Below are 26666 nucleotides of genomic sequence, written 5' to 3' on the forward strand. Positions count from 1 at the left end.
AGAGAAATGATTCTACAGGTTATGAGAAAGAAGGATAGAATCTGACACAGAGAAGCCGATTTGGGCTGATACTCCCAGTCTCTCGTAATATGTAGCTCCATTCTTAGCTCTCCAATTTTCTAAATTACTACAAAACATATCTTCTGTTATTGTTATACTTCATTATAATGGCACAGAAACTTTGGCATTTAACGTTGGTTTGGACAACTATGAATTAGTTGCAAGGAATGCCACCCACAATGTACTTCTAGGCTTTGCGAAATTGCTGATTCACAGGATATCACATACACCTTTATAACGCCAGTTCTCCTGCTAATGTCAGTACTTGTATCTCATTTTGCCTTGCTTTGCTCATGACTGTTTTGGTAGTAAAGATAGAATAAGAAAAAGAGAGGAATAGAAGTTTTTGGTGTGATTTTTAAGCCATGTAAAATATCTAGTTAGAGCTTAAACCTTGCCTCGAAAAATCAAACCTCAGCAAATTAAAGCCAATGTGGAATGGTGTCTAAAAGATGAAAGAAAGAAAAAGTCCAGCCTGGGTGTTATGCAAAACTATTTTTAAAAAAACAGCAAGGATGAAAATACCTAAAAGCTTATATAATGTCAAAAGATAAAGCGAATATTGCATTATTATATATTAACTAACTGAGCTATTTAATTAAACCCAACCAAAAGGCTGACAAAAATATTTACATCAGTTCGTGTACTCATTGCACAAAAGCATTTATAAGGCAAATACAAATATATAAGCTTTTGCATCATACACACTCCTTTTTTCTCTATCTGTGCAATCCTATTACTAATAGGGGAGAAGGATATCAACCACCACTTGGTGCAGTATGGGGTACCATCTATTTCTTCAAGCCTAACCATGTCTGCTGAGAAGTTTTATTGAAAATGGGGCTTACTTCAAGGTAGGTGGGGTTAGAGATTGAAATCTCCTTGCATTGCTGGAACCCAAAAGAATCCTGGTGCCAGGAATCTATTGCTAGCCTAAGACCATTGTTATGCAAAGAATGGGGTGTGTGCAAACTGTTCATTAAAGGTAAAGGTAAAGGGACCCTGACCATTAGGTCCAGTCGTGACCAACTCTGGGGTTGCAGTGCTCATCTTGCTTTATTGGCCAAGGGAGCCGGCATACAGCTTCCGGGTCATGTGGTCAGCATGACTAAGCTGCTTCTGGCGAACCAGAGCAGTGCACGGAAATGCCGTTTACCTTCCCGCCAGAGCGGTACCTATTTATCTACTTGCACTTTGTGGTGCTTTCAAACTGCTAGGTTGGCAGGAGCAGGGACCGAGCAATGGTAGCTTACCCCGTCACGGGGATTCGAACCACCGACCTTCTGATCGGCAAGTCCTAGGCTCTGTGGTTTAACCCACAGCGCCACCCATGTCCCATGTAAAAAACTGTTCATTAGTAGTACTTTATTTGTACAATTAATGGATATGTTTTCTTTAAAAACTTTAGGTTGTATCCAGACAATCATTTGCCTAAAGACCTCCCCACAGCAACCCCCTGAACACTGTCCCCAATCTGCTCATGGGGGTCAAGGAGTCATCCACAATTGCACCAAGGGAGATATGGGGAATGGCAGCAGGAGGAGGGTTACCATATTTCAAACATGGAACATTTTACCAATTGCTGCTGCTAGAGACAGCAATATTCCAGATATGTCCAGGAAATTCCGGACAAATGGCAACCCTAAGCAGAAGGGAGTAACTGGCTGAAATCAGACAGAGCTACCTTGCCCAGGCAGGTTTTCAGGATAAACTCATACTACTCTGGTTACAACCCCCCTTTGTTAATAAGAGCTGATAAGCTGTTTCCATTTTATTCATTTTTCAGATTTATCAACTACTCCACAGAAAGAAGCTACCACGGAAGTGCACAACTAGGTAAAATACAAAGATACAGACTCAATAATCTAAAAAAAAAAAAAGCACTCTAAAAAAAACTATTTCTACAATTGTACAGTTAATTTTCCATAAAAAGACTGGGACAGCATTTCAGGGAAAGTCATCTTAAAGAAAAATGACTTCAGTGGCCACCTAAACATCAGAACCTAGGGACTTGTCTAACATCAGCTGGCAACGGATCCCAAGGGGCTGGAACACTTGTTTGAATTTCAGGAATACGAAGGCACTTCCTGCAACCTTGATTTACATTCCTGTCTTCAATTTCTAGCAAGCTGGAAACAGCTCTATTAGAAAATAGCTTAAATCCTTTGTTTTTCACGTGCACGCACACACACACAAAATGACCCTTGGCATTCCCAGTCAGAGGTGCTTTGTTTTTGTTTTGTTTTTAGAAATAATAAACTTGCATGCTATCACTCAGGGATTAATCAGCCTGTGTTAATTATTTGTCAGCAAAAATAATTTATATACTTATTTTGAGCAATTGCTTAGAACCCATGAGCAAACACTGTTAAATATTAATTCATATTTAATTACTGGAAAATGCTGGAATGGACATGTTCTTTCATTAGCACCGATAATTTCCATTACTAATCCGACATATACAAATTAGAAGTAAATTACTCTTCTGTGGTATGGGTTTGTTTTCTTGCTAATTCTCCAGGGGATTTGCCCCCCTGAACCCTACAACTGTTGCACGTCAAACAACCACGGGTGGGAGCTGCGTATGTGTGAGACCTGATTATCTCTTTGGCTTGAAATATTTTTATTTTTTTTAAAATGAGTTCAATGGATGACATAAGAGATGGAAACGACATCTGCAGTAGAGTACTTACTGCATTGAAGTTGGGGAAGAGATTGACAGCTGCTGCAGTGTCCAGAGGGAATGGAAGAAAGGGTTTGATATCCAACGGAGGCTGCAGGGCTGGGGCTGGAGGACGTACCAGGGCTGGAAGAGCAGGGCTCTGGCATGTACCTCCTATACAAAGAAAGGAGGGGAAAAAAAAAAAAAGTGAAATCATACATAATAGATTTTTAATCTGGTTTCATTGTATTGTAGATAACAGGCACTTAAAACTAAGTCAGTTAAAGAATGTCAGCCATCAGTCTCTTTGGCTTGGCAGCCTGGCAGGAAAACACACACACACACACACACACACACACACACACACAGCCTGTCAGGCTCTTCAACTGTGCTGAAGGGCCACTACTCTCTGTGGAGGCAATGGGTCATGCTCCATGAAAACGTTGCTTGGGCAAAGGCATAAAGCACAGGTTTCCATCCCCCCCCCCAAGTCTAATCAGTTCAACAATACAGTGGTACCTCAGGTTAAGTACTTAATTCGTTCTGGAGGTCTGTACTTAACCTGAAACTGTTCTTAACCTGAAGCTAATGGGGCCTCCTACTGCCGCCGTGCGATTTTTGTTCTCAGCCTGAAGCAAAGTTCTTAACCTGAGGTAATATTTCTGGGTTAGCAGAGTCTGTAACCTGAAGTGTATGTAACTTGAAGCGTATGTAACCCGAGGTACCACTGTACAGATGGTTGTGTAAGGTTGAGGACCTCACACTTTGGGTCTTTAAGGAATGATTCCATGTCTTACTGCAGACCCTCCAACCTTTCTCCGATGAAAACAGGGACATCCTGCCATACGCTCCAACATTTGGAGGGTCTGTTACTGTATTCCTCTTTCTGCCTGCCTGTGCTTAATGAAGCACCAAATAAGGTAGAATGAAGCCAAATAACCATCTGATTCATCTTACAAAGCCACACACACATATAGGACCCCATGGCAGAAGGGGAAACAGCTTAGGAGACAGGTGGGGTTGGAGAGAAGGAGTGAGGAAAAGACTGAATACATCTCCCATACTTTTATGTTCCATATCACCCCTCCTTAAGCAGTTTGTCTAGGATTTCTTGTTCGAAGACTCCCCCCCCCCTTTTTTTACACTCAAGGGGCTTCTGGCATATATTCCACATGGGAGAGTAATATAATATGCAACTTGGGTTTTCTATTGTTTCCACAAAGAAGTCCCATTATGAACAGAAAGAAAGACCTCTTGGTTTTGTGAATTTAATAATAAAAAAATGAACATTTGTGTTTAGAACACTTTTCAAGGTTTTCTCTTTGCTCTTAATAAATGAACTAATGTTATTTCTCCAAACTAATTACGAGGCTTTACAGTGAACTTTAAAGGCTGATCTTACCAAGCAGCCTGAAGAACTGAGTAAGAACCTGCTCTCTTAAAAAAGAACAAAATGTGGTATTGAGCTATTCTCTGAAATTCTGACCAAAACAGTTCTTCAGTATAACTGGCAAGCCCTATAGACTATTTGTCACAGGTTAGGGTGATCAAGAATTGCAGTGAGCTAGTGTCCCCTGCTAATGCTGCTTCTGAGCGTTCCCTGGGACCCAGATGGAAATGAAGCAATTCCTTTGCATACTGATAAGCAGGCACCTGCTAAACATGGACCTCAATTTTTCTTGTGGTTTGCCCCCATCACAGACCACAACATATTCAGTTGTCTGAAAGCTGGGAATATTCAAGTCCTATCTCTGCTTACAATGACTCCTGTGTTTTTTGGTACAGTTCCAGAACATCAATTCACAGCTAATTAAGATTCTTTGAATCCTGTGAAATTCTTAAAATATGCCTGTATTCTCTTAATCTGACAGGCGGGTAGCAGACTGCAAAAACTGGCAGGGGAGTGTCCAAAAAAAACCCCACCTAAGCAAGCAAACAAACAAACAAACAATCAAACAAACAAACAAACAGAGCACCCCACAAACAAAATGCAATGGTCATTCTCCTCCCTGCTGAAAATATTCCACTGAAAGATAAAGAATGAGTAGAAGGTAAGAAACTTGATTCCTTTATATAAGGTAAGAGGTTCTTTTCCAATTACAATTCTTATATAAAATCATTGGATGGATTCACTTCGAATGTGTTAACTGCAGCCAGAAAAGCTCTTAACCAGAGTTGCATTTTAATACATCTAATTGAAGGCTCACAGTAAATGATTGAATTAACTTGCTATATCAAATTATCAACTCTCCTACTTTTGGTAGGAAATCTGCTGGAGACGAAATTATGTGACAACACGCTTTTACCATCTTTTCAATTGCTCTCTAAAACACCTGACCAAAAAAAAAAAAAGTTTAGCGAAAGGGAAGCATTGGTCTTATAAATCAAGTATATCAATTTATGGCTCATATTTATTTCACATTGTACACTGACTTCCATGGAATCTCTTGTGATTTACAACACTTGTGAAAGTGGAAATTGAATCCGACCTTTAGAAGAGCGCCATTATGGGAGGGGAAGTGATAAAAGAATAATACAAGTCAGCACTCATCTTAGGCAACCAGACAGTCATTTATCAGCTGCTTAAATATTGGCTAAATTGACCTGGGGGAGTCAGAAGTATTTAAGGCACTGCTGTGAGAAACTTGGCTAGATAGACTGTTACTTTGGTTCAGTACTTCAGTGCAATATTGTAATTGAACAGAAGAGATTAAATAAGAATGACTGTTATAGCATACAGAAAGAGGGCAGCTAACCTTGTGCCCTGCAGATATTGTCTGATCCCTCTCCCAAGACCCCAAGCATTAGCTATGTTGGCTGGGGCTCATGGGAGGCGAAATCCAACAGAATTGTGGATAGATTGGCCACTCCCAATAAAGAGGGTTGCATCTAAGATCTATGGATTCTATTTACATTTTCAAAGAAGAGAAGGCTCTTTGGTCACTGAGGATGATGCAAGGGTTGGTTGTAACTTTGTTTTTCATAAGGCCCTTGTCAGCACTAATCTAATATCTTGGGATTCGATTAATTGAACAGTGGGAACCTTGAGAATTTCCAGGCAGATGGGATAGCATTTTTATAAATCCACAGAGTTCACAGCAAGAAATTCCCAGATATCACCCAAACACTTTGGCCAGATCTCCAAGTCCATGATCTCTTCTGCATCCAGCAGAACACCCAGAGCACCTCGTTTATCATAGCCACTAGTTGCATTAGGTACAAAATACAATCTGAAATTTCAGTGTGCTTGCCTGACTGCTTGGCCCTTGGATCATTAACAAACTAGAACATTCAATGACACACAATTGACAATACAACTCAAGTGCGTATCTTAGGGTTTATCCAAGCCTTGTCTGACAGTAATGCACTACATTTGTCTGGCTCCTGGACATATTGGTCGTGCCCGTGTCTGTGAATGACAAATCTATTATGGAATATCACGAACTTGGCAAATCTATACCCAAGAATATCACCAGTAGTAAAAACTCTTATTTCCTTCTTGTCCCAAAGATTTGGTCCATGCTTCTTACCCAAGTCACAGCAGGTACAGCCATGTGTTACGCTCCATATAAACCTAATGACTTAAATATGTGTTAGCTGGCAAATCCTTCCTGTGAAATAGACATAGGACTTTTCTAATCAATGAATGTGTGTCTAAATCTACCTTCAGTTTTTAAAAGATGTCATACTGCTGGCATATAGATAAAATTAAATGAGGGAGATATGCAGGACAAATGAAGCGACAGGACAGCATATCCACCAAGACTCTTTCCTTCCCCATCAGAAATCTGACAGTTTTGCCTGAACTTGAACTTGTGATTTATTTTAAAGACATGATGTCTGAATGGCAGCAGGTACAATGACTCACTCTAGCCTGACCTTTTCCCAGAGGGAGGGGGGAAGCCTCTGTACAATCCCAATAAGAAATATACACCACACCAGTTGCTGTGCTCTTAGTTTCTCAAGGAAAGGGCAGGGGAACATACTAATAACCTTGATCATTTTACAGCATCAGTATTGGAAGACTCTTCAAAAAAACATTAGGAGTTAAGAGTCGCACAAAAACATGTAAGGAGGGTGTGAGAGAGAGAGGGGGGAGGAAGGGGGAGAGGGAGAGAAAGGGGTATTGGCATTTACTTCATATACACTATCCAATTGGATAGTGTATAACAACTACACAACTATATTCCTGCTGGGAGGAGAATGGCATTTTACTATCAATTTAAAATTGCAGTTTTAGCTCTTGGAAAATACAAAACTGTTTTGCCTTAGCTGAAGCAATATTGCCTGGATTCTTAACAATGGAGCAATTGTTTGGAAAGTCCCATACCTACACACCTTCTTACATAAAGTGCACAGTGATTCGTGCAGAAAAATTCTAAGCATGCTTACTCAGAAGCATATCCCATTCTGCACAGTTGGATTTACTCTCAAGAAAGCGTACATATGATTTCCACATTAAAATGCATCATTTTAAAAAGCAACACGGGAAATGGATTTAGGCAAAATCAAACGCTGTCTGAGTGTAGGAGATACTTTACAATACAGTAGTACCTCGGGATACATACGCTTCAGGTTACAGATGCTTCAGGTTACAGACTCTGCTAACCCAGAAATAGTACCTCGGGTTAAGAAGTTTGTTTCAGGATAAGAACAGAAATCGTGTGGCAGCGGCACAGTGGCAGTGTGAGGCCCCATTAGCTAAAGTGGTGCTTCAGGTTAAGAACAGTTTCAGGTTAAGAACGGACCTCCAGAATGAATTAAGTTCTTAATCCGAGGTACCACTGTACTGAAGGTTCCCTGTAACTTCCAGTGATTCTTTCACTTCTGTTTGATGCTACACCAGGGAACCGAGGGCTGTTGATCTGAGGGCTATGACAACATTCCAACTATGGGATCAGATACAGTCTAACAGAACATAAAATGTTATGAATATGTAAATAAACAAGATGCATGATATTTCCACAGCAGTAACAACTTGAAGCTCCTAAACTGACTGTGACATTAACAGATATTAAAAAAATGCAAAGTGGCAGCAGTTTCCCCCATGTTTATGTAAATTGATTTCAACATACATAATACATGCACACTAAGATAACAAACATTTTAAATGTTGGGCATTTGATTCTTACACAAATTGCTTTTGTTGCATCTCAAGTAATTTCTATTTGCACTATTCAGTTATGTCCATGCGTGCATAATATATTTGCAAATGGCAATCACATCTTTCCATCCTTCTCTAGTTTAAAGGATTATTTCAAGCGCTATTCCAAAGAGCTTGCTACGGCACTCCTCTTTTGATTGTCCTTTGTAAGTATGAAAGCAAAGACAAAAGACCTCTAGGACAAGAAAAGTCCAGTACATTCTGAGTGCATTGATTTTATCATTGTTCATAACTGCTCATCAGTGTTCCACTCTTGTAAAAACTATTCAAGTTTTTTAGCAGTGAGAAGTACTATTTACATCTCTCCCCTGCTAACCGTTTGTTAACATCTCGGACAGCTGAATGCACCATTTTCTGCTGTGTGTGAAGTAGATAGAAAGAAGAATTTGCTTCTGGGGAATCTATAGATCCTATCACTGTGAATGTGCCCATTTCTAAACTCTTTCCTGTCAGCTGTACGATTAGTCTCAAGAAGCAGATATCTTATCAGAATCCTTCTCTCAAAGATGCTTGCCAGCCCATATTTTGTAAACCCAAGGATTTCAGTTCTAGGATTTTTAAAGTTACTATTCTCTGAAATTCCCTAAAAAGATGGAGCAACCTTATATTGACATTTACATGTTCAAGTCAATGTTAAAAAATTAAAATCATTTGTACGTAAGTACAAAGTTTTTAACAGCTGACCGCCCCGCAAAGCTCAAAATAAATTAGCAGCCAGAAGAACACTAGCTCTGCAATAACAAAACCTATAAGTTTAATTACTTCAGACTGTGCAGCTGGATTCAGAAAATGAAGCTTTTAATATCATGAGGAAACAAAGAATGGCTATAATTATTTTTCCTTTGGACAGAACTGGATGAAAGTTGCAGGCATAGTAGCCCCTCCTCAGGGGGAGTGGCTCATGAAGGAGAGTGGAGATGGTTCCATCCTGAGTTGTTGATGGCAAGTCTGCAGGTATGTGTACCAATGCAGTACAGTGGTACCTTGACTAAAGTCCAGTCTATTATAAGTCTGTTTTGGACTAAGTCCAATTGCAACCCGGAAATGAGTGCTCCGTCTTGAGTCATTTTTTTTATATGTCGGGCCCGGCTGCTGTTTTAGGGGGCGCTTTTCATCATCTGGTTCCTGCTAAGTGTTTCGTTTGTTAATTGAGCCCCTCATTGCTAATCAGAGGCTTCCTGTTGAGTCTATTGGCTGTTGAGTCCCGAGCACCCACGCAACACAGAGGTGATATTTGGAGGTTTTGTTTTTGCTATCTTTTTTGCGTTTTGGTTTGTGTGGCTTTTTCAGTTTTTTGACAGTGACTTCATTTTATGGGGCTGACCTGAGACTGTGGCTTGTGACTTTGTTTTTGTGACTTGTTTCTGTAACTGTGTGGAAGCCAGTTCAGCTACTGGTTGATTGTGTGACTGCAGAAATGGATAAAAGCCACACACCCCCAATCCAAACAATGACTATCATCAGTGCACGTAAGGAAAAAACTATTTTTTTTTCATCTACAATTCTGTCTTCTTTGTTTTATAGTACAGTACACTGATTATTGCCTACATTTTATGGATCAATGGTCTCGTTAGACAGTAAAATTTGTGTCAAATTGATGTTTTGGGGGGTGTTTTTCATTGTCTAGAACGGATCTATCCATTTTCAATTACTTTCTATGGGAAAGCACGCCTTGTTTTAAGTCCGCTTTGTTTTAAGACTGGACTTCTGGAACGGATTACGGTCTTAAATCAAGGTACCACTGTAACCACCAACAATTCAAAGTCACACCATCTCTGCTTCATCTGGCACCAAGGAATGCAGTGCCACCACTCGGAAGGTGCCACCACCTCTGCCTCCCCACTCACAAGCTACAACTAAACCTGTCAAATTGGATAAAACAATCCACTTATTTTGTACTGGGCACCTGGGTGTACTCCCTCATAAATAGATCAATTCCAGGATTTTTGTAGAACAAGAGCACTGATATTTTGCTGAATTTCCAGCATAGTTCCCAATTTTGACTGCATTACACTGTTCTTGAAGGGGGGGGGCATTTATACCCTTGCATGTCTAGCATATTGCTGGCATCCGCTGACCCATTTGTAGTATGCAGCTGCGAATCTAAATACTTAAAATTAGCATTGATATCTTCTTTATTGCAACTAGGTTATATGCTTGCAACGAAGCTACTTTTTCCTCTTTCTCTCAAGTGTGTATAGAAATATAGAAATATAGAAAGTGTGTATTTAAAATGTTGCTCCACTGTCTCTGTGTTGGATAATGATATTACAGGGGGTGGAGAATAACTGGCCACATATTGATTGATCACATGGAGAAGCTATTATTTCCTGACATCTAGCTACAAGTGAATGTGTTTCACACTTGAGAGAGGGAACGAGAGGATAATTTTTTCAGAGGTTGGAAATGGAGCAAGACACTTAAAAAAAAAGTATGGAAAAAATGAGTGCCATTTTTTCAACCAGTTTTTTTTTGTTAAACTGAAAACATCTGAAACTTTCAACTTGCCATTGACTTTGTCATCATTGAAGATAAATTATTGTTTTTGACTAGCCTGAGTAAATTTCATTTTTTCCTCTATATATACATAATTAATAATGATGGTTTGGCAGAGCAGATATTAACTTTCCAGCTTTATTTCTGAACAGCTCTTTCCAAAGAACGTGGACAGAAAAAAAAATGTAAAATGTAAGAACGCCACTATGGAAAATTTTAAAACTGTTGGCATTTCCATGTGACATAAATTGTAAATCTACATTTTTAAAATATTGATGTCTAGGATTTGCCAACATATCAACTCCCATGTCTCTTCTCTTTTTATTCATGATATTCTCTTCTGTCTTAAGAGGTAAGTGAACAAGACTTTAGTTTTGCTTCCCCCACTGGCTTCTAATTTAGGGAATCTCTGGAATGGATAACCTGCAATTCTCCAAGATGTTGCTATGCTATAGCTGCCATAATCCTTGACCATTGTTCATCCTGGCTGGTGCTGATGGAACATCTGGAGGGTCAAATATTTCTATCCAATGTATGCATGCACTTGTAAATGTACCTGCTCACAACATGTGCTGCATGCATGTTAAAATGAACATGATTGCACACACATCTCAGTGCTAATTCACTTGGCATTTTTGGGTGGTAATATCCAGTCTAAGTGAAACAACTTTGGTTTTGGGTAGATGGTGCACAAAGGAATCACTTGACCATTCACTGGCATCATACAACAACTAAAAAATACTCATGTGAATCTTCAATAGTCTTGGCAATGTTGAACAAATTATTTTCTTGGAAAATGTGGCATGACTCATGCTCTTAACAATGAAAATGACATAATCATTATCTATTTGAAACATTCAAACATATTAATATAAAGCCACCTTTCATACTATTGTCGTTTGCTAATTAGAACGATTGATTGATAGGCATCTGATGTGTTTTATCTTAGCTTTGACTAGAAAATTAAATTAATATGAATTCATTTCTACTGAACTGAATTAATTTCTAATGGAGCTGGTGTCCCTGTTCCCTTCAGTGCTGAAGCTCTGGAATATGCATCTAATTATATTGGACATTTAAAAAAAGAAGAAAAATTGAACGCTGAGAAAACCAAATCCTCCTCCTCCTCTTCAAAAGACAGTAGGAGTTCCACATACATGCACCTATGTTACACAATCCAACTTTCTTCAAGTAAGAAGGAACAACTATCCAGCAATAGCACATTATTCTCACCTTATTGGACATCTGGTGTCCCTCCCCCCCCCCCCCATAGTCATTTAACAAATGCTTAAGTTTCATATTCATCAATTGACAGATAACATGAGAGCTTAATGTAGTTCCTAATCAAGGAGGTGTTTTTAACTGAAAATTTGAAGTGGAGGCAACACATGCTGCTCTTGATCCCACATGACTGTGAAATCATCTGTGAAATAAGGAGATCAGAAGAAGAGCAGTGTGTTCCTTTGTGGACACATTGTGTAATTATTTTGGTTGAAACAGAGCATTGTTCTCCCGGTACAAAAGCAACAATGTTGTTTTGTTTAGGAGAGAGGCAAGAAATCCAGAAACATAGTATACCTGATATTTCCCAAAACCTCTTAAATATTCTACAGATCGAGCTTTTTAAACAAGGACTGCGTGGCTTTCTTCATGATGAAAGCGTTCAGGATTAGATCCTCTGTTATTTACTCTGAGCCTAAGCTGTGGTTCAGCAAATAAAGCGTTAAGGTAAACTGCAGGGAGGAAAGACGTGAAATAATAGCTATGTTTGCCCTGCACAGATCTTGGCCCTGTCCCTGCTATTTAGGCTATGCCAAAAGGGACTGTACAATAATTGCTTCCCACTGCTCCTTACTCTAGCTCTGCTGTTTGAAGAAGTGCTATTCTCATGGGGGTTGGAAGAAATATGTACTGGCAGGAAATGCTAGCAGCTAAAACCCAGCTTTCACATTCCAAATGGATACTCATCCCAAGGCTTATTAGCATTTGAACTTTCTTAAAAAATTATATATATATATATATATTTTAATTGCCAGCATCCTATCTTAAATATCGTTTGATATTTGGATTAGGGTTGCCATATTTCAAGAGGTAAAAATATGGACACCCCCCCCCCAAAGTTGTTGAGCCAGAAAAGGTTATCTTAGATACATAAATACACCAGACCTGTATTGCTGAAACTGTCAAAAGGAATAGACAAGAAAATGGGTAAAGAGAAAAGAGAAAAAGCTTTGATTTTTATCCCTTGGATCCTGCAAAAGAGGGCCAATGTAGAAGAAAAATAGACAGCACTGTAACATCTAATCATCCATTTTTTAAAATATACCAATTTATAAGTTACATAACCAGTACAGAATACTGGGCCGGCCAGCACTATGCAGTTGAAATGATCAAACTTCCATTCAGTAGCTCATAACAAAAGTCCCACACTATTGTTCAAAAGTTCTAGTACTTTTGAATGAAAGGATATATGCATATGATCTTCAATTAATTCCACTCCAGGGAATATCAGCTCCAGGTCACCTGCATGCATCCTTGTTGATTTCAAGGGGCAATTCTATGTGTCACACACACACCCTTAACAAACAGAACTTTCAGATTTTAACTCTCACACTTTCCCCCTCTTGAGTTTTGCCAATGAAAACAGTTCAGACATCTGACTGAGAGTCATTGTGTGTAAAACAGTGAAGCAATGACAGATCAGCGATGAACCCTGATGTGAAAGCAATGAGTCGAACTCTTACAGTCACCTGAGAGCTAACACAGGGATTGACAATTAACTCTTATTTTTTTCTCCTGCTCCCACAGGCAACTTAAATAATACAAATGCTAGATTGTTCTTTGACACGCTGCTAGTATATATGACAAAACAGGTGGGCAGAGTGAGCCTGACCCCACAGCTCCACTGGTAAAGAAAGAGCAGAGATTGCAAGCATCTTTGCTGCCTGAAAAGATGAACTCTGTTGGTGGGCAGGCCTCATATGCTGCAGAGGCCCTTGCTATGAATACAGAAAGCTCTGTAGGCAAAGATGTACCATGAGTATTCCTGCTGACAATAGCTGGTGTTACAGCACACATTGGGATGGGCGAGGCGCCCCCATCTATGCCAGCCTAGAATTGCATACCCTCCTCAGGTGTATTGGAAAAAAAACAGGACATCCTGGTTTTCCCCCCTGCAAGAGCACAATAGCCATTTTGGTCGCAGTGATCGCATGTGATTTCGCACCAAGATTTCCTCCCCCCTCCAAAAAAACCATGGCTTTTTCGGGGCCACAATCTTGTGCAACACTCAGAAACATGTGTGAGAGCACGGCACTGAGAAATGTGTGTCTTTTGGGCTCTGTTATCTAAGATGGGGGGATGCGGTTGGCGCCGTGGGTTAAACCACAGAGCCTAGGACTTGCCGATCAGAAGGTCAGTGGTTCGAATCCCCGGGGCGGGGTGAGCTCCTCTTGCTCAGTCCCTCCTCCTGCCAACCTAGCAGTTCGAAAGCACGTCAAAGTGCAAGTAGATAAATAGGTACCGCTCCGGCGGGAAGGTAAACGGCGTTTCCGTGCACTGCTCTGGTTCGCCAGAAGTGGCTTAGTCATGCTGGCCACATGACCCGGAAGCTGTACGCCGGCTCCCTCAGCCAATAAAGCGAGGTGAGCGCTGCAACCCCAGAGTCGGTCACGACTGGACCTAATGATCAGGGGTCCCTTTACCTTTATCTTAGATGGGAGCATGGACAGGAAGACGTGCATCCTAGTTTTGGGACTCAACAAGTTGGGGGGTATGGAATTGGCATAAATAATTATCACACCATTGAAATCTGTGGGAAACATTTACAAAGAGAATTGGATGCACACAAAGGGAAAACAAAATACATCCAACACCTTAGCTCCTGCCCCAAGCTAGAAGGACTTTGGAAGCTGTGGATGACACACCACCCTATAATAATATTATTTTGGCATTTCATTAGTAAAAACATGTGCATAGCAGTGATTCCACTGGTGGCTGGGCTAGATGGCTCTCGGTGTCCCTTCCCAACCTACAATTCTAGAATTCTATATTCATAACAAAGAGGTTACAAACGAGTCATTAAAAATTATGGCTATACACAAACCCACCAAACACTAAAAGCACATCTGACTCGCTCAAGAATCCTGGGAAACTACAGTATACAACTCGTAGCAAACTTAAAAGCTAGCTACCAGGAATTGGTGTGTATGCAGCTGATAATACAAATTCCCTACACCTGTTAAATACACCTTAAATACTGTATAAACATTAAAACCCAAGAAATCTATTGCTAGTCACTGTAATGCTACGTTAATGTAAATGTCTTGTACTTTGTGACACCTATACGCAAGGAAATCAAGACCCAGTAAGTTACTTTCCTCCACAGATTGGCTTAATAGATGTTGGAAGTATACCCTTGATGGTTACACTAACATAGCTTCTTAGATTAAGAGAACAGAGTATCAGACAGGACAGCTGTAATACAACATTGCATTAGAGAAGGGTTTTGTACAGAATCGCTGGCCTACCTGGCAGCATGTCAGTATGTCAAATCCCCAGTCCAGGGTCAACCAACTTGTCCAAAGCCCAAACCAAAGCAACAGTCCCACAGAGATCCTGGAGTATGCAAGCTGAGGTCCATCAACATGGGCAGTTGAGCAGACAAAGCACCTCAGCTTTGCTGTCCTTTTTCACTTTGCATGCTGATTGCAGCACCTGGGCTTGGAGGCATGTGACCCTTATCTGTTCTGAGCCTACTTCAGCTGAGGAATCACACACCTCCTCTCAGAGCTAGTTAGCCCCACCCGACCAGCTAGGGAGCTGGGCTATGGGCCTTTGCCTTCAGCAGCCAGCCTCTTAGAGAGCCACTCCCACTGCTCCCTACATGTCAAAGCCTGCCAGGTTCGTGGAGACAGGGCCTCCTCTGGCTCTGGTGATGGGTCCTGCTGCTCTGGTTCCTGCACACTGACCCCCATCCCCTCGTCATCTTCCATCACCCCGTGAGTACTTCCTACACCAACCTCTTCTTCCCCAACCCCAGCTTGCCCCAGTGTGTCCCACTCATGGCTCCACCCCCTCGCCAGGTTCCTATTCCTCCTCCCTGTTGTTCTGCCAGTTCATGACAGGTTTTCACCAGGTACTAATTATGGGCTTACAATTGAGCATGAGAAGGCAAGCTTAAGTTGTTTACAATTGTTTTGCGTATGTGAAGCAAGCTGTTTCATTATTTGTGCAACTGTTGATCTTGAGTTGAGAAATATTGCTGTAAGTTATTTCTAGTAAAGTCTTTTGGAATGTAGCCACAGGGTTGTTGTTGTTGTTGTTGTTTTTTAAAAAAATTATCATTAGTGTTGAGATTATTATCTAGTATTTTTATGTATGTAGCATCTATAATGCTGTTTATAGCTAACTTACGAAAAAGTTAAAAGAACAACATCTACCCTCACATCAGAGTGCAGTGTGTGTGAGAGAGAGAGAGGGGGGGGGAGAGAGACAATGCCTCACCTATTTTCTTCTATTATGGCATTTCGTTGTATTTAACTAAATATTGTAGGCATCCAACACAAAGTGGTTTCAAACACATCACACATTTAAGGGACTTTTAAAGCACATGCACTCAGTAATCCTGGGAACTGTAGATTACCCCACCTTCCAATCTGCAATTCCAAGTACTCTTAACAAACTACACTTCCTATAATTCTGGATGGGGAAGTAAATATATAAGGCTGGGGTGCTGTTTATGGAGTTTTTTGTATCTTTATTTTAGAGTTATGTGGAAATGGCTCTTTGGTTTTGTATTTTTAATGTTTTACTTATTGGTTATGACTTGCTATGTTGTAGTTACAGGGTTGTTGTTTTTAATGTTGTAAGCTGCCTTGAGCATGGTTTGAATTGTGGAAAGGTGGTATACAATTAAATAATGTATGTATGCCATCAGTGATCAAGACAAATCCCCACCACCATTAAATACACCTTAAATATAAACATTAAAACCCCAGGGGAGAGTTTGCTAGCAAATCTATTGCTAGATACTGTAATGCCACATTAATGTAAAGGCACTGTATTTGTTGACATTTAAAAAGCTTTGACCTGGCAAGTTCCACAGTTGGTTTTTCCTAATATTTTTATAAAGGTCATGTTTATGGTATAATAAGCACACACGTGCAAGAATTGTTAATCAAAGGACTCTTATATCATCAGCAGATTTTCAAAGTTTCTCCTCCACTCTCTTCTGAACATAACTTGCTCTTTCAAGAGAACCACAACGGGATTAAAAAATAAAATTATTTCTTCCTCTCTTACGTTGCTATCATGTCTTGAAATGAGTGCTGTGTTATTGTGAATGGAACCTTACACTATCTACTCAGAGGTAAGTCCCACTGTAGTCAATGGAGCTTACTCCCAGGTAACTGGGTACAGACTGGGCAGCCTTACACTGCAATCCTAAACATTTGTACTTAGAAGTCCCACTGAGTTCAATAGGGTTTACTCTCTGGTATGTTCGTGATCATTCTCACAGTTTCTATCATCATCATCACCACCACCACCACCACCACCACCACCATATCCCATCTTTTTCCCCTGACAGGGATTCAAGGCAGCTTATAGCTAAAAAATAATTTCATTATTCCATTTATCTGTGGAAGGTGTTGTACACGATCCCTTTCTTTGCATATTTTTTCTTTAAAACAATCCTGCAAGCCAGGTTCAGCAGAGGGATCCGATGTAGGTGTGTATATGACGTCTATGCATGCAGCAAGATCAAACATGGGAGAAGCTTCCTGATGTAGAATAGGATGTCCCTATTTTCACCTGAGAAATGTTGGAGAGTATGTAGGATGCCAGCAACTCCAAAGCATACAGCAAAATACTAAGGGCAAAATCAAGCCAAGTGAAGCATTTTCAGTCCCTTTATTTCAACAGGAAAGCCAACCATGACCTCAGTCAAAGGGACCTAAAAATGGTAGGATTGGGCCAAAACAATCAAATTTTCATTGTTTTTGTTTTGATTTCTTTAGAATTGAGCGCATTACTTTATTATATACACGCTGTAACTTGAACCACCCTGAGCTGACTAAAATATGGATTAAAGTAGTGTTTAAAGGTATCATTTACAAAGACACAATAGAGTACTTATCTAACTGAGATGGCGGGATAAGATATTTCGGGGTTTGTTTGTTTTTTACTAGTACTTACAAAGGAAAAACCTGAACGGGGCCAGAGGCTGGATAGATTTCACAATGGGATTAGACATTTATAAGGTTTTTATAAGTTTTGTAGTTAGCTATCACTTACATTTACAAGTGTTATAAACATCTATGCTGTCAGGCATAAACTAGTCAACAATTGATGCGGGTTTCGAAATAGCTTTTTTCTTTGTTCAACAATGGTGTTATTGAGGTTCTGCCAAATCAAGGATCTGAAATTGACTCTCTGGCTCTGGTTCTCTCTCAGACTGAACATAAGCCAATAGTTACAAGGCCCAAGCTCAGCCATGTCAAATGGAACTTCCTAAAGGCTTTAACTTTCCCATCTAGTACTCTAGTATGGTAAGCATGAGCTGCTGGTCCTTTCTCTCTCTCAGGACAGGAGCTAAGGGTAGACTGCTCCACATTCTGAAAGGTAATGGGTATCTTCTGGGCCACCTCCATGTCTCCATGACAGAAGACGAGGAGTTCCATAGGATAACACAACAGAGAAGGCTCTATTTCACACAATGGGCCACCCTTTTTGGTGGGACTACAGGGAGGACCTCCCCTAGAGACCAAAAGGCTTGGGCAACACCTTGAATTGGTGACGAAACACCTTCAACTGGGTGTCAAAGCAAACATGCAGCCAACACAGTTCTATTCTGTATTTTTTAGTTATGCTAAAAAACCAATTTGCCAGCATACTTATACTGCTGTTTCATGTTTTATGGTTATTGTATTTTAGTATTATTATAAAGCGATATACTTTATCATTTACATTTTGTGAGCAACCCAGTGAGCATTATTATTGATCAGCCAATATAAATTGCTGTTAATAAAACATATCAATAGCGCGCAACTATAGAGTTTACTGGATCACCCACCTCACATTGCAGGACCATCAACATATTAAGTGTGCAGATCAACTCACACAAGCAGACCACAAGAACATTACTGTGAGGTGCCTATATAACCAATAACAGTAGATGGTGTGTATAAGTAAACCAAGCTATGTGTTTGGTTGATACCTCTCCCCAACAGGCTGTGAAAAACTCCAGAATGACCTCTTAAAAATGGTGGACTGGCAACAAAACAGCCAGTTTAATGTAGAAACACAGTTCAGTGGCAAATCACATGCTTTGTGTGCATAAGCTCCCAGGTTCCATTTGTGACATCTCCACTTAAAGGAATCAGGGAGGGAGCAGATGACAAGAAAGACTTCTGCCCAAGACCCTGGATAACCACGGCCAATCAGTGCAGACCAGCCTGGTCTATTATAGACCAATGGGGCTGATTCATATGTTTACATATGGTTGTTCAGGTTCAATGCATGTAAGTGAAACACAATTTATGAATGAGGCAGAAACTCCCAACTTTGCATGTGCAGCTCGAATTGGCATGGCTAACCAGGAATGACGTCTTGACAACAAGGTGGGTACTGCAGTGCAAATGTTAACTCAGTCTGCAAGCAGCAGTGAAAAAAGCAACAAAAGGATCATATGAGATTTATATAACCAGTGGTTAGGGCTGTATTTTGCATAGTGTGTACTACTACTACTAGTAATAATAATATTAACAAACAACAACTTTATTTATTTATATGCTACCCATCTGACTAGGATGCCCCAGCCATTGGGAGGCTCCCAACAAAAATAGTAAAAACACAATACAACATCAAATACTAAAAAATAGGATAAACTTATCCTATCTCAGATCAATCCTAAAGCTGGAAAAGGTACAAAAGGAAGGGACAACAATGATCAAGAGATTGAAGCACTTCCCTTATGACATATGGTTTGGGAGGCTATTCTTTTAAAAGGAAAAAGAAGAAAAAAAGACTACTAGGAAGGACCCAGTGGAGACTTAAAGGATAGAGAAAAGGGAAAGTACTTTTTCACACAATGCATAATTCACATGGATTTGCTGCCACTAGATGTGTTACAGGCTTAGATGGCTTTGACAGAAGATTAGGGGGGGGGGGGGATCATGTTTATTAGGTCAGTCATGGGAAGAGTTGAATGAGAACAGCCAATCTAATTCAGCATTCTGTTTCACACAGTGGACAACCTGATGCAGCAGTCCTCTCCCACGGTTGTCCCCTAGCAAGTGATACTTGGAGTCATGCTGCTTTTTGATCCTGGAGATACACACACACACACACACACACACACACTCACACACACACACTCTATAGCCATCATGATTTGTAGCCACTGAAAGCCTTAAATTCCATGCATTTGTCCAATGCCCTTTTAAAGCCATCAAAACTGGTGGACATCATAATGTCTCCTGGTAGTGAATCCCATGGTCTATGTATAGTATTATTATTATTTATGTATAGTAGCCATTATTTTCGCAACATTCAGCAGCTACAAGCTGTGGTGACAAAAATGGAACCTCCAAGTTCCAAGTACCAGTTGCTTGATGCAAAGAGCAGAAAGGTCTTTGTTTGGCCAACAGGATGCAGAACTATATGGACTTTCAGTCTGCTCCAGCAAGGTTTTGCTTATACAGTGGTACCTCGGTTTAAGAACAGCCCTGTCTACGAACTATTCAGTTTACAAACCCCGCAAAACCAGAAGTAGTGTCCCGGTTTGCAAACTTTACCTCGGTCTAAGAACGGAATCCAAACAGTGGAAGGGCACCGGCGGCAGGAGGCCTCGTTAGGGAAAGCGCGCCTCGGTTTAAGAACGGTTTCGGTTTAAGAAGGGACTTCCGGAACGGATTAAGTTCGTAAACCGAGATACCACTAACCTAATTATTCCTTCTGAACTCCAGATAGGCTGATCAATAAGACTGGGTATAGGCAGTAGTCAGAACTATCACAAAGGGAATCTTACTGGAAAGGAAAGCTAAGCCCCATCATGTTTTGCATCAAAATAATTCCCACACAATTTCACTGTAGGATTGTCCTGTAGCAAAACAGATGATCTAATCTCAGTAAGCAGAAGATGCCAAACTAGGTAATTCTTTCCCTACTAAAATCTGTTAAGAGTGCCTATATTAAAATGCACCACATTAATAAAAAAACCTGATCCTTTTTCTTTTGCAGACTACAAATATGGGACATATCAGTGGGGTAAAAAAAAAAGCAAAACAAATAGTAATTTGACCAACACTGATATGTAAATGATTTTTTTTAACAAAATGTACACTAGACAGCATCTTAAAAAGTAGAGACATCACCTTGCCAACAAAGATCCGTATATTAAAAGCTATAGTTTTCCCAGTAGTGATGTACGGAAGTGAAAGCTGGACCATAAAGAAGGCTGATCGCCGAAGACTTGATGCTTTTGAATTATGGTGCTGGAGGAGACTCTTGAGAGTCCCATGGACTGCAAGAAGATCAAACCTATCCATTCTTAAGGAAATCAGCCCTGAGTGCTCACTAGAAGGACAGATCCTGAAGCTGAGGCTCCAATACTTTGGCCACCTCATGAGAAGAGAAGACTCCCTGGAAAAGACCCTGATGTTGGGAAAGATGGAGGGCACAAGGAGAAGGGGACGACAGAGGACGAGATGGTTGGATAGTGTTCTCGAAGCTACCAGCAGGAGTTTGACCAAACTGTGGGAGGCAGTGGAGGACAGGAGTGCCTGGCGTGCTCTGGTCCAGGGGGTCACGAAGAGTCGGACACGACTAAACAACAACAACACTACACTCCATAATGAAAGGATATGAAATTGAGAGGTTAACTAAAATCACACAATTTTTATTGAGAAAATGTGCAGATCAGATACAGCTTTCTCCTACGTTACCCCAACTGCTACTAAATAACAAGAAGATGATGATGATTCACAATGCTACAAGTTCACGAAGCAAAATGACAAAATTCTGTCCCTTCTGGACCAAGGAATGAGTTACTTGAAACACCACCAATTGTTAATGATTTAGAATAAAACCCTTTCATAAACAGGGCTGCTGTCCCTAATGCAGTTGACACAAAGTGTGGAAGAGAGGCAAAGAATTAGCTGACAGCAGAGCAACATCTGGATATATGAGTTGAGAGTCATAAGAGAAGAGAAATTAGGAATAAATATAGCTCAGCTATTAGTAAGTGATGCTCCCCACTAAATTCAATAGCTGATACTGAAGGAGGAAAGGGATAGGGAAGGAGCACACTTTTGACTTACCGCTGGCACCAGCTTCACACATAATGATTTCCTCAGAAAACATGTAAGTGAAGACATTATACATGCATCTTTAAGAACTCGCATTCATATACATGTATCTGGCCCAATCTGTTGGAGTTACAACAGTATATGAGCTGTGTCACTGAGCTTGTATACATATTTGTATAGGCTGCAGGTTGTCTCCAGGGTTACCTGAATATTCCGTCTGCTAGTCTCTGGAGAAAGTGACAATATGACAGTTAAACCGTTGCCTTGCTAGCTTGAAATTTATGTTCTTTTCAATGCGTTGTAAATAGTTTCACTCATTTATGAAGTTTTTTAATATGTACTTCAGTTGCATGTTGAATATTTTTTTTCTGTCAACACAATCATCTGCGTTTCATATATCTTTACAAAAGTGTGGGAGGTGCAGGGGGTGGAGAGAGTAGGGAACAAAACAGAAATATTGAATTCTTATAGGAAAGTGTTTCGGCTTCCACCTTCCTCAGCTGCTGTGATGTAAATTAAAGGGTGTTGTAACCGAGGTAGCAATTATAGAACACTGAGGATGGAATATTCAGCTGTGTTGCATTTGCTCTAACTGCTCTTTAAAGGTGAATTGCAGCAAACACCATCCGAGTGTTCAGTGGATTGCCATTTGCTCCAATTCAGCTTTAAAGAGCAGGTTTTCACAAAGAAAACTCGGGAGCAAAAACAGGAAAGGCGCTCAGACACAGAGCTTTAAAGCACAGACCATGCCTAGAAAAGGAGGAGGAAAGTGTGTATGATCCCTGAATTGAAGCCATGCGGTGATGTTAAGCTGTCAAACCTATATACCCATCTATATTGTGATATCAAGGCTGTGATTTCTTGGGTTGAAGTGGTTTGCAACTGGTTAAACCCCATCACCATTTCATAGAACTAAATAGTCTTACAAAAAAATACATAGTCAGCTAGATAATGCATCATTATCAGATTTAATTTATATACCGCTTACTTGCCAAAACGGCTTGTGAGCAGTTTCCAAATACAGTATAAAATCAATTGCAAAATATGGTCACACATAATTAAAATACACAATAAACAACTGCATCAAAACATTAAAATGAGTATCCATAATTAAAATGAATGGGTGAAGAAGCCCGTTAAAACAGCATAACAATTAAATAAAACTTTGGATCCTGAAATATAATTATTTGGTACTTATTTCAATAATGCAATTTAGTTTTTTAAATGCATATTTGCCAAAATACAAGAAATCCAAAGTAAATCTTGCAAGCATTGCAATGGGAATGAGGGAAGCCCCAAAGTCCACTTTCCACTTTCAGGTACAGATGTTCCCCTGGTGTGAACAAGTATAACATACTCTTCTTTGTGTCTAAATCTATCTGATTTAATTTCCATCAGGGGAAAATCTGGAAGTGCAAACTCTTGTACATACTGTGCTGGGGGCAGGTGTATGGTTGGATGTGCAGAATTTTGGACAGTATCTTTGTATTAAGACAGCAATAGAAAAAAAATTCTGAACTACTATAGTAATGATTCTTTAGAAGTTCATTTGCCATTTTCTGTTTCAGCTTTAAATAGACGGTATTAGGTGACTGTAGAGGTATCTGTGTCTGTCGTGTGTGTGTGTGTGTGTGTGTGTGTGTGTGTTTGCGTGTTTGCATAGCTTATCAGTTTCACTGCATCTGTTTGCAGCCTTTGCACACAATTCTTCGATCTTATAAATGGTGTGGATTAATTAATTAATCCTGAATCCTGGTGGTGAATGGGAGAAACTAGAGAGAGACACAGCCCCTCCTCCTATAGATGAAATTGACAAGTGGTCTTATAAGAGTGCAGATCAATTTTGTCCACCACAGCTAGGGGAATTCTTTGGATTTTCCTCTCCAGTGAGTGGGCACAACCCAAGTTAACACCTGGCAGCCACATTTCAGACCAGTCTCGGTTTCCAAGTATTCTTCAAAGGCACACTCATGCAGAGCACAGTACAGAATGTATATTGCACAATCATGAATTACCACTTCAGTATCATGTCTATTTGGAAAACAGCACAGCTAATGCTGTCATCAGCTGTCACATGGGAATCCTGGACCAGCGTGGACTCAAGAGCACAGCCAAGTTCTTGTGCAACTAAATTTCTAGAATGGGCAGCTGGATATACAAACTGTTGGGGAAACGAGAAGGAAGACGGAAGAGAAACACAACCCTTTTCATGAGACTAGAAGGTGCCATTGTAAAAGATGAGTTTCTGTGGATATGTGAAATCATGGAATGTAACAGCAGAAATCTATATGGAAATAAAGGAAAAAGTTTTGCACTTCCCTAATGAGAAATACATGATTAAGTGAGGGGAAATGTACACAAGCGTATTGGCTCCATCTCACCGTCAAGTGCCACCAAGTAGCACCCATTCCATCTGACTGCAGAAGAGGAAGAGATGGGGAAAAGGGCCGCTCTAGGTTTTCCTCTCTCTGAACCCTTTTAAGCTGATCATTTAAAAAACTTTAACACTTTTAAGAACTGGTGCCTGAGCTTGCTTGTTTTCTTCTTCTCTCCTCAGCCCTTTTCCTTTTGTGTTGTGTCTTTTAGAATCTTGATGCTCCAGGCAGGGACTGTGCTGTTTCTTAATGATTCTATGTAAGGTGCTCTGGAAGCAGAGCGGGGCAAATAAACAAAAACAAGACATTTACAAAAATGACGGGTTTCTGTTCCTTCAGTTTTGCCCTGCTGCAAGCATCAAATGACAAGCTTTGTCTCTATTCAATTCTGGCCATATAACTAAACTCTTTCTTCTCCTGTAAAGCAGTAAGAAGTTATGTATTCAGAGAAAATTCATACAAAAGCGTTTCATGAACAGATGTTAATACAATATTGCTACACATATTCATGAGTAGCTAAGTGCAAAAACGACTGATATGAGTATGTGTGTGCGCGTGCATTTGAGTCCCTATGAGGTATGTAACATAGCAGGCTAAAGTGAAAAAGTATAGGTACTTCCCCTTTCCTTTATCCCTGCCCCATCAAAATACATTACAGTATTATCATTTCCTTTTCCAACAGCTTTCACCTTAACCAATAAGATTCTATATTCTGTAGCCAAGCCCCCCTCCAGCATTCTCAATACCAGTTTTACTACATATACTATGTGAATTGGATTGGATATCTGCATGCAAGCTCATGCAGAATACTAACCTTCGTAGAATTAAATGGTTTGGGGGCTTTATTTACTAGGAAGTGCCATGAAACCTGCAAAATTTCCATACTGAATTCATGTGAAATCCATCTTTCTGAAACCTTTTACAACTTGGCTTTCCAGTTCAGAAATGCTTGAGGTGTATAGTAATAACAACATAATTGAATCAAGTTAAAATCGTGATTAAAACTATAAAACATGGTAAACATTAAAAACCAAGACTATGATAGTGCAAAGCTGCATGTGCACTTGGAAGAGAGGTAGATGTGCAATCGAATGTGCCTTTAACTTTTTTTGCTTTGTTTTAAATTGAAAAAAATGCCTTGTATATTCAACCATGCATGTTACTCTGGCTTTGTATGTGGGTCTCCCCACCAACAGCTTTGCCATACTGTGGTGTATTCAATGCACTAAATTGCTATATAGGTACTGATATCAAAGTGCCCCAAAGCTTGACAAAATGGAAAGCCTTTTAAGTGTCTCTCAAGCTATGGATCTGTTGTGCCTTTTAAGGAAGAGAATTCCAGCCCAGGCAAGGCTTCAGATATTTAGAGGGGAAAGCAAATCTCACTGAAAGGTCCAAAGGCCTGCTCTTGGATATGCTGAAGTTTAGATTGCAGGGAAAAAAGTTCCACTGCCTTCCCATCACATTTTTTCATCTTTTTTTTTTTCAACTGGCAGTGCTCATACTGTTTCAGTTGAAAAGCACTACTCCTGAAAAATAATCACAGATAGTTTGATGCACAGGATATGGAAAGATTTTTTTATTTAGATTTTTTTGTGGTGCTCTGCTCCACATGCCAAAGAAAATTAATCTCAGAAAGGGAACCTTGCTGAATCTACAGATCTTAGCAAAGCGGAGAATAAATGGGAGAAGGCGCTTCAAGATATTTAAGGTAGTGTTGCAAGCAATATTAACCAACTTTGCAATAGCGCACAGGATGATGACACAAATGATGAAAAGAGCAATATGAGTCTGACCTGGTGTTGAGATTTTCAAGGAAAGCCATTCTCAACGTCTTGTTACCAGGATGGGTGCAATGATGCTGGAAAAGAGCCCTCTTTTTGGTGGGGCCTCACTTATAGACTGCCCTCCCTCTGAGGTGTGGTTGATGTGACTTCTTTTCAGTGCCAACTTAAAATAGATCTATTTACCCAGGCATTTATGTGATGCCAGTTACTTGTGTTGTGCAATGGGACGACCTACAACAGGGGTCAGCAAACCTTTTCAGCAGGGGGCCGGTCCACTGTCCCTCAGACCTTGTGGGGGGCCGGACTATATTTTTTTGGGGGGGTGGTGGTGAACGAATTCCTATGCCCCACAGATAACCCAGAGATGCATGTCACATAAAAGCACACATTCTACTCATGTAAAAACACCAGGCAGGCCCCACGAATAACCCAGAGATGCATTTTAAATAAAAGAACACATTCTACTCATGTAAAAACACACTGATTCCTGGACCGTCTGCGGGCTGGATTGAGAAGGCGATTGGGCAGCATCTGGCCCCCAGGCCTTAGTTTGCCTACCCGTGACCTACAACATTATGTATCGCTGTATCGTGTGTTTATAATCTATGTTTTTAACTGATGTATTTTTATCTGCTCCTGTTCAGTTGTATCTTTAAACTACATTTTTTGTTTGTAACCCACCTGATAATAGCAACAATGAATGGCAATATAGACATTTCTCAAATGAATAATAAACAAAGGTTGCCTGATTTATTTTAACCTAAAGCTCAGTGCATGTGAAGGAGACTAAACAAATAAAACAAGTCACATTTT

At 40.2% G+C, this 26666-nt stretch overlaps 1 protein-coding gene across 11 annotated transcripts in view; it reads right to left on the reverse strand.

Annotated features, from left to right (window-relative positions):
• ZNF385D (zinc finger protein 385D) overlaps window positions 1-26666 on the reverse strand; it is a 374703-nt gene that overhangs the window by 127273 nt on the left and 220764 nt on the right. For all 11 annotated transcript variants that reach the window (XM_077916271.1, XM_028750022.2, XM_028750029.2 and 8 more), the window contains one exon: window positions 2754-2896. In XM_077916271.1, coding sequence (XP_077772397.1) covers window positions 2754-2896 — 143 coding nt within the window. The remainder of the gene's footprint in view (window positions 1-2753; window positions 2897-26666) is intronic.

Source organism: Podarcis muralis, chromosome 12 (assembly GCF_964188315.1).
Source record: "Podarcis muralis chromosome 12, rPodMur119.hap1.1, whole genome shotgun sequence".
NCBI classification, from domain to species: domain Eukaryota; kingdom Metazoa; phylum Chordata; class Lepidosauria; order Squamata; family Lacertidae; genus Podarcis; species Podarcis muralis.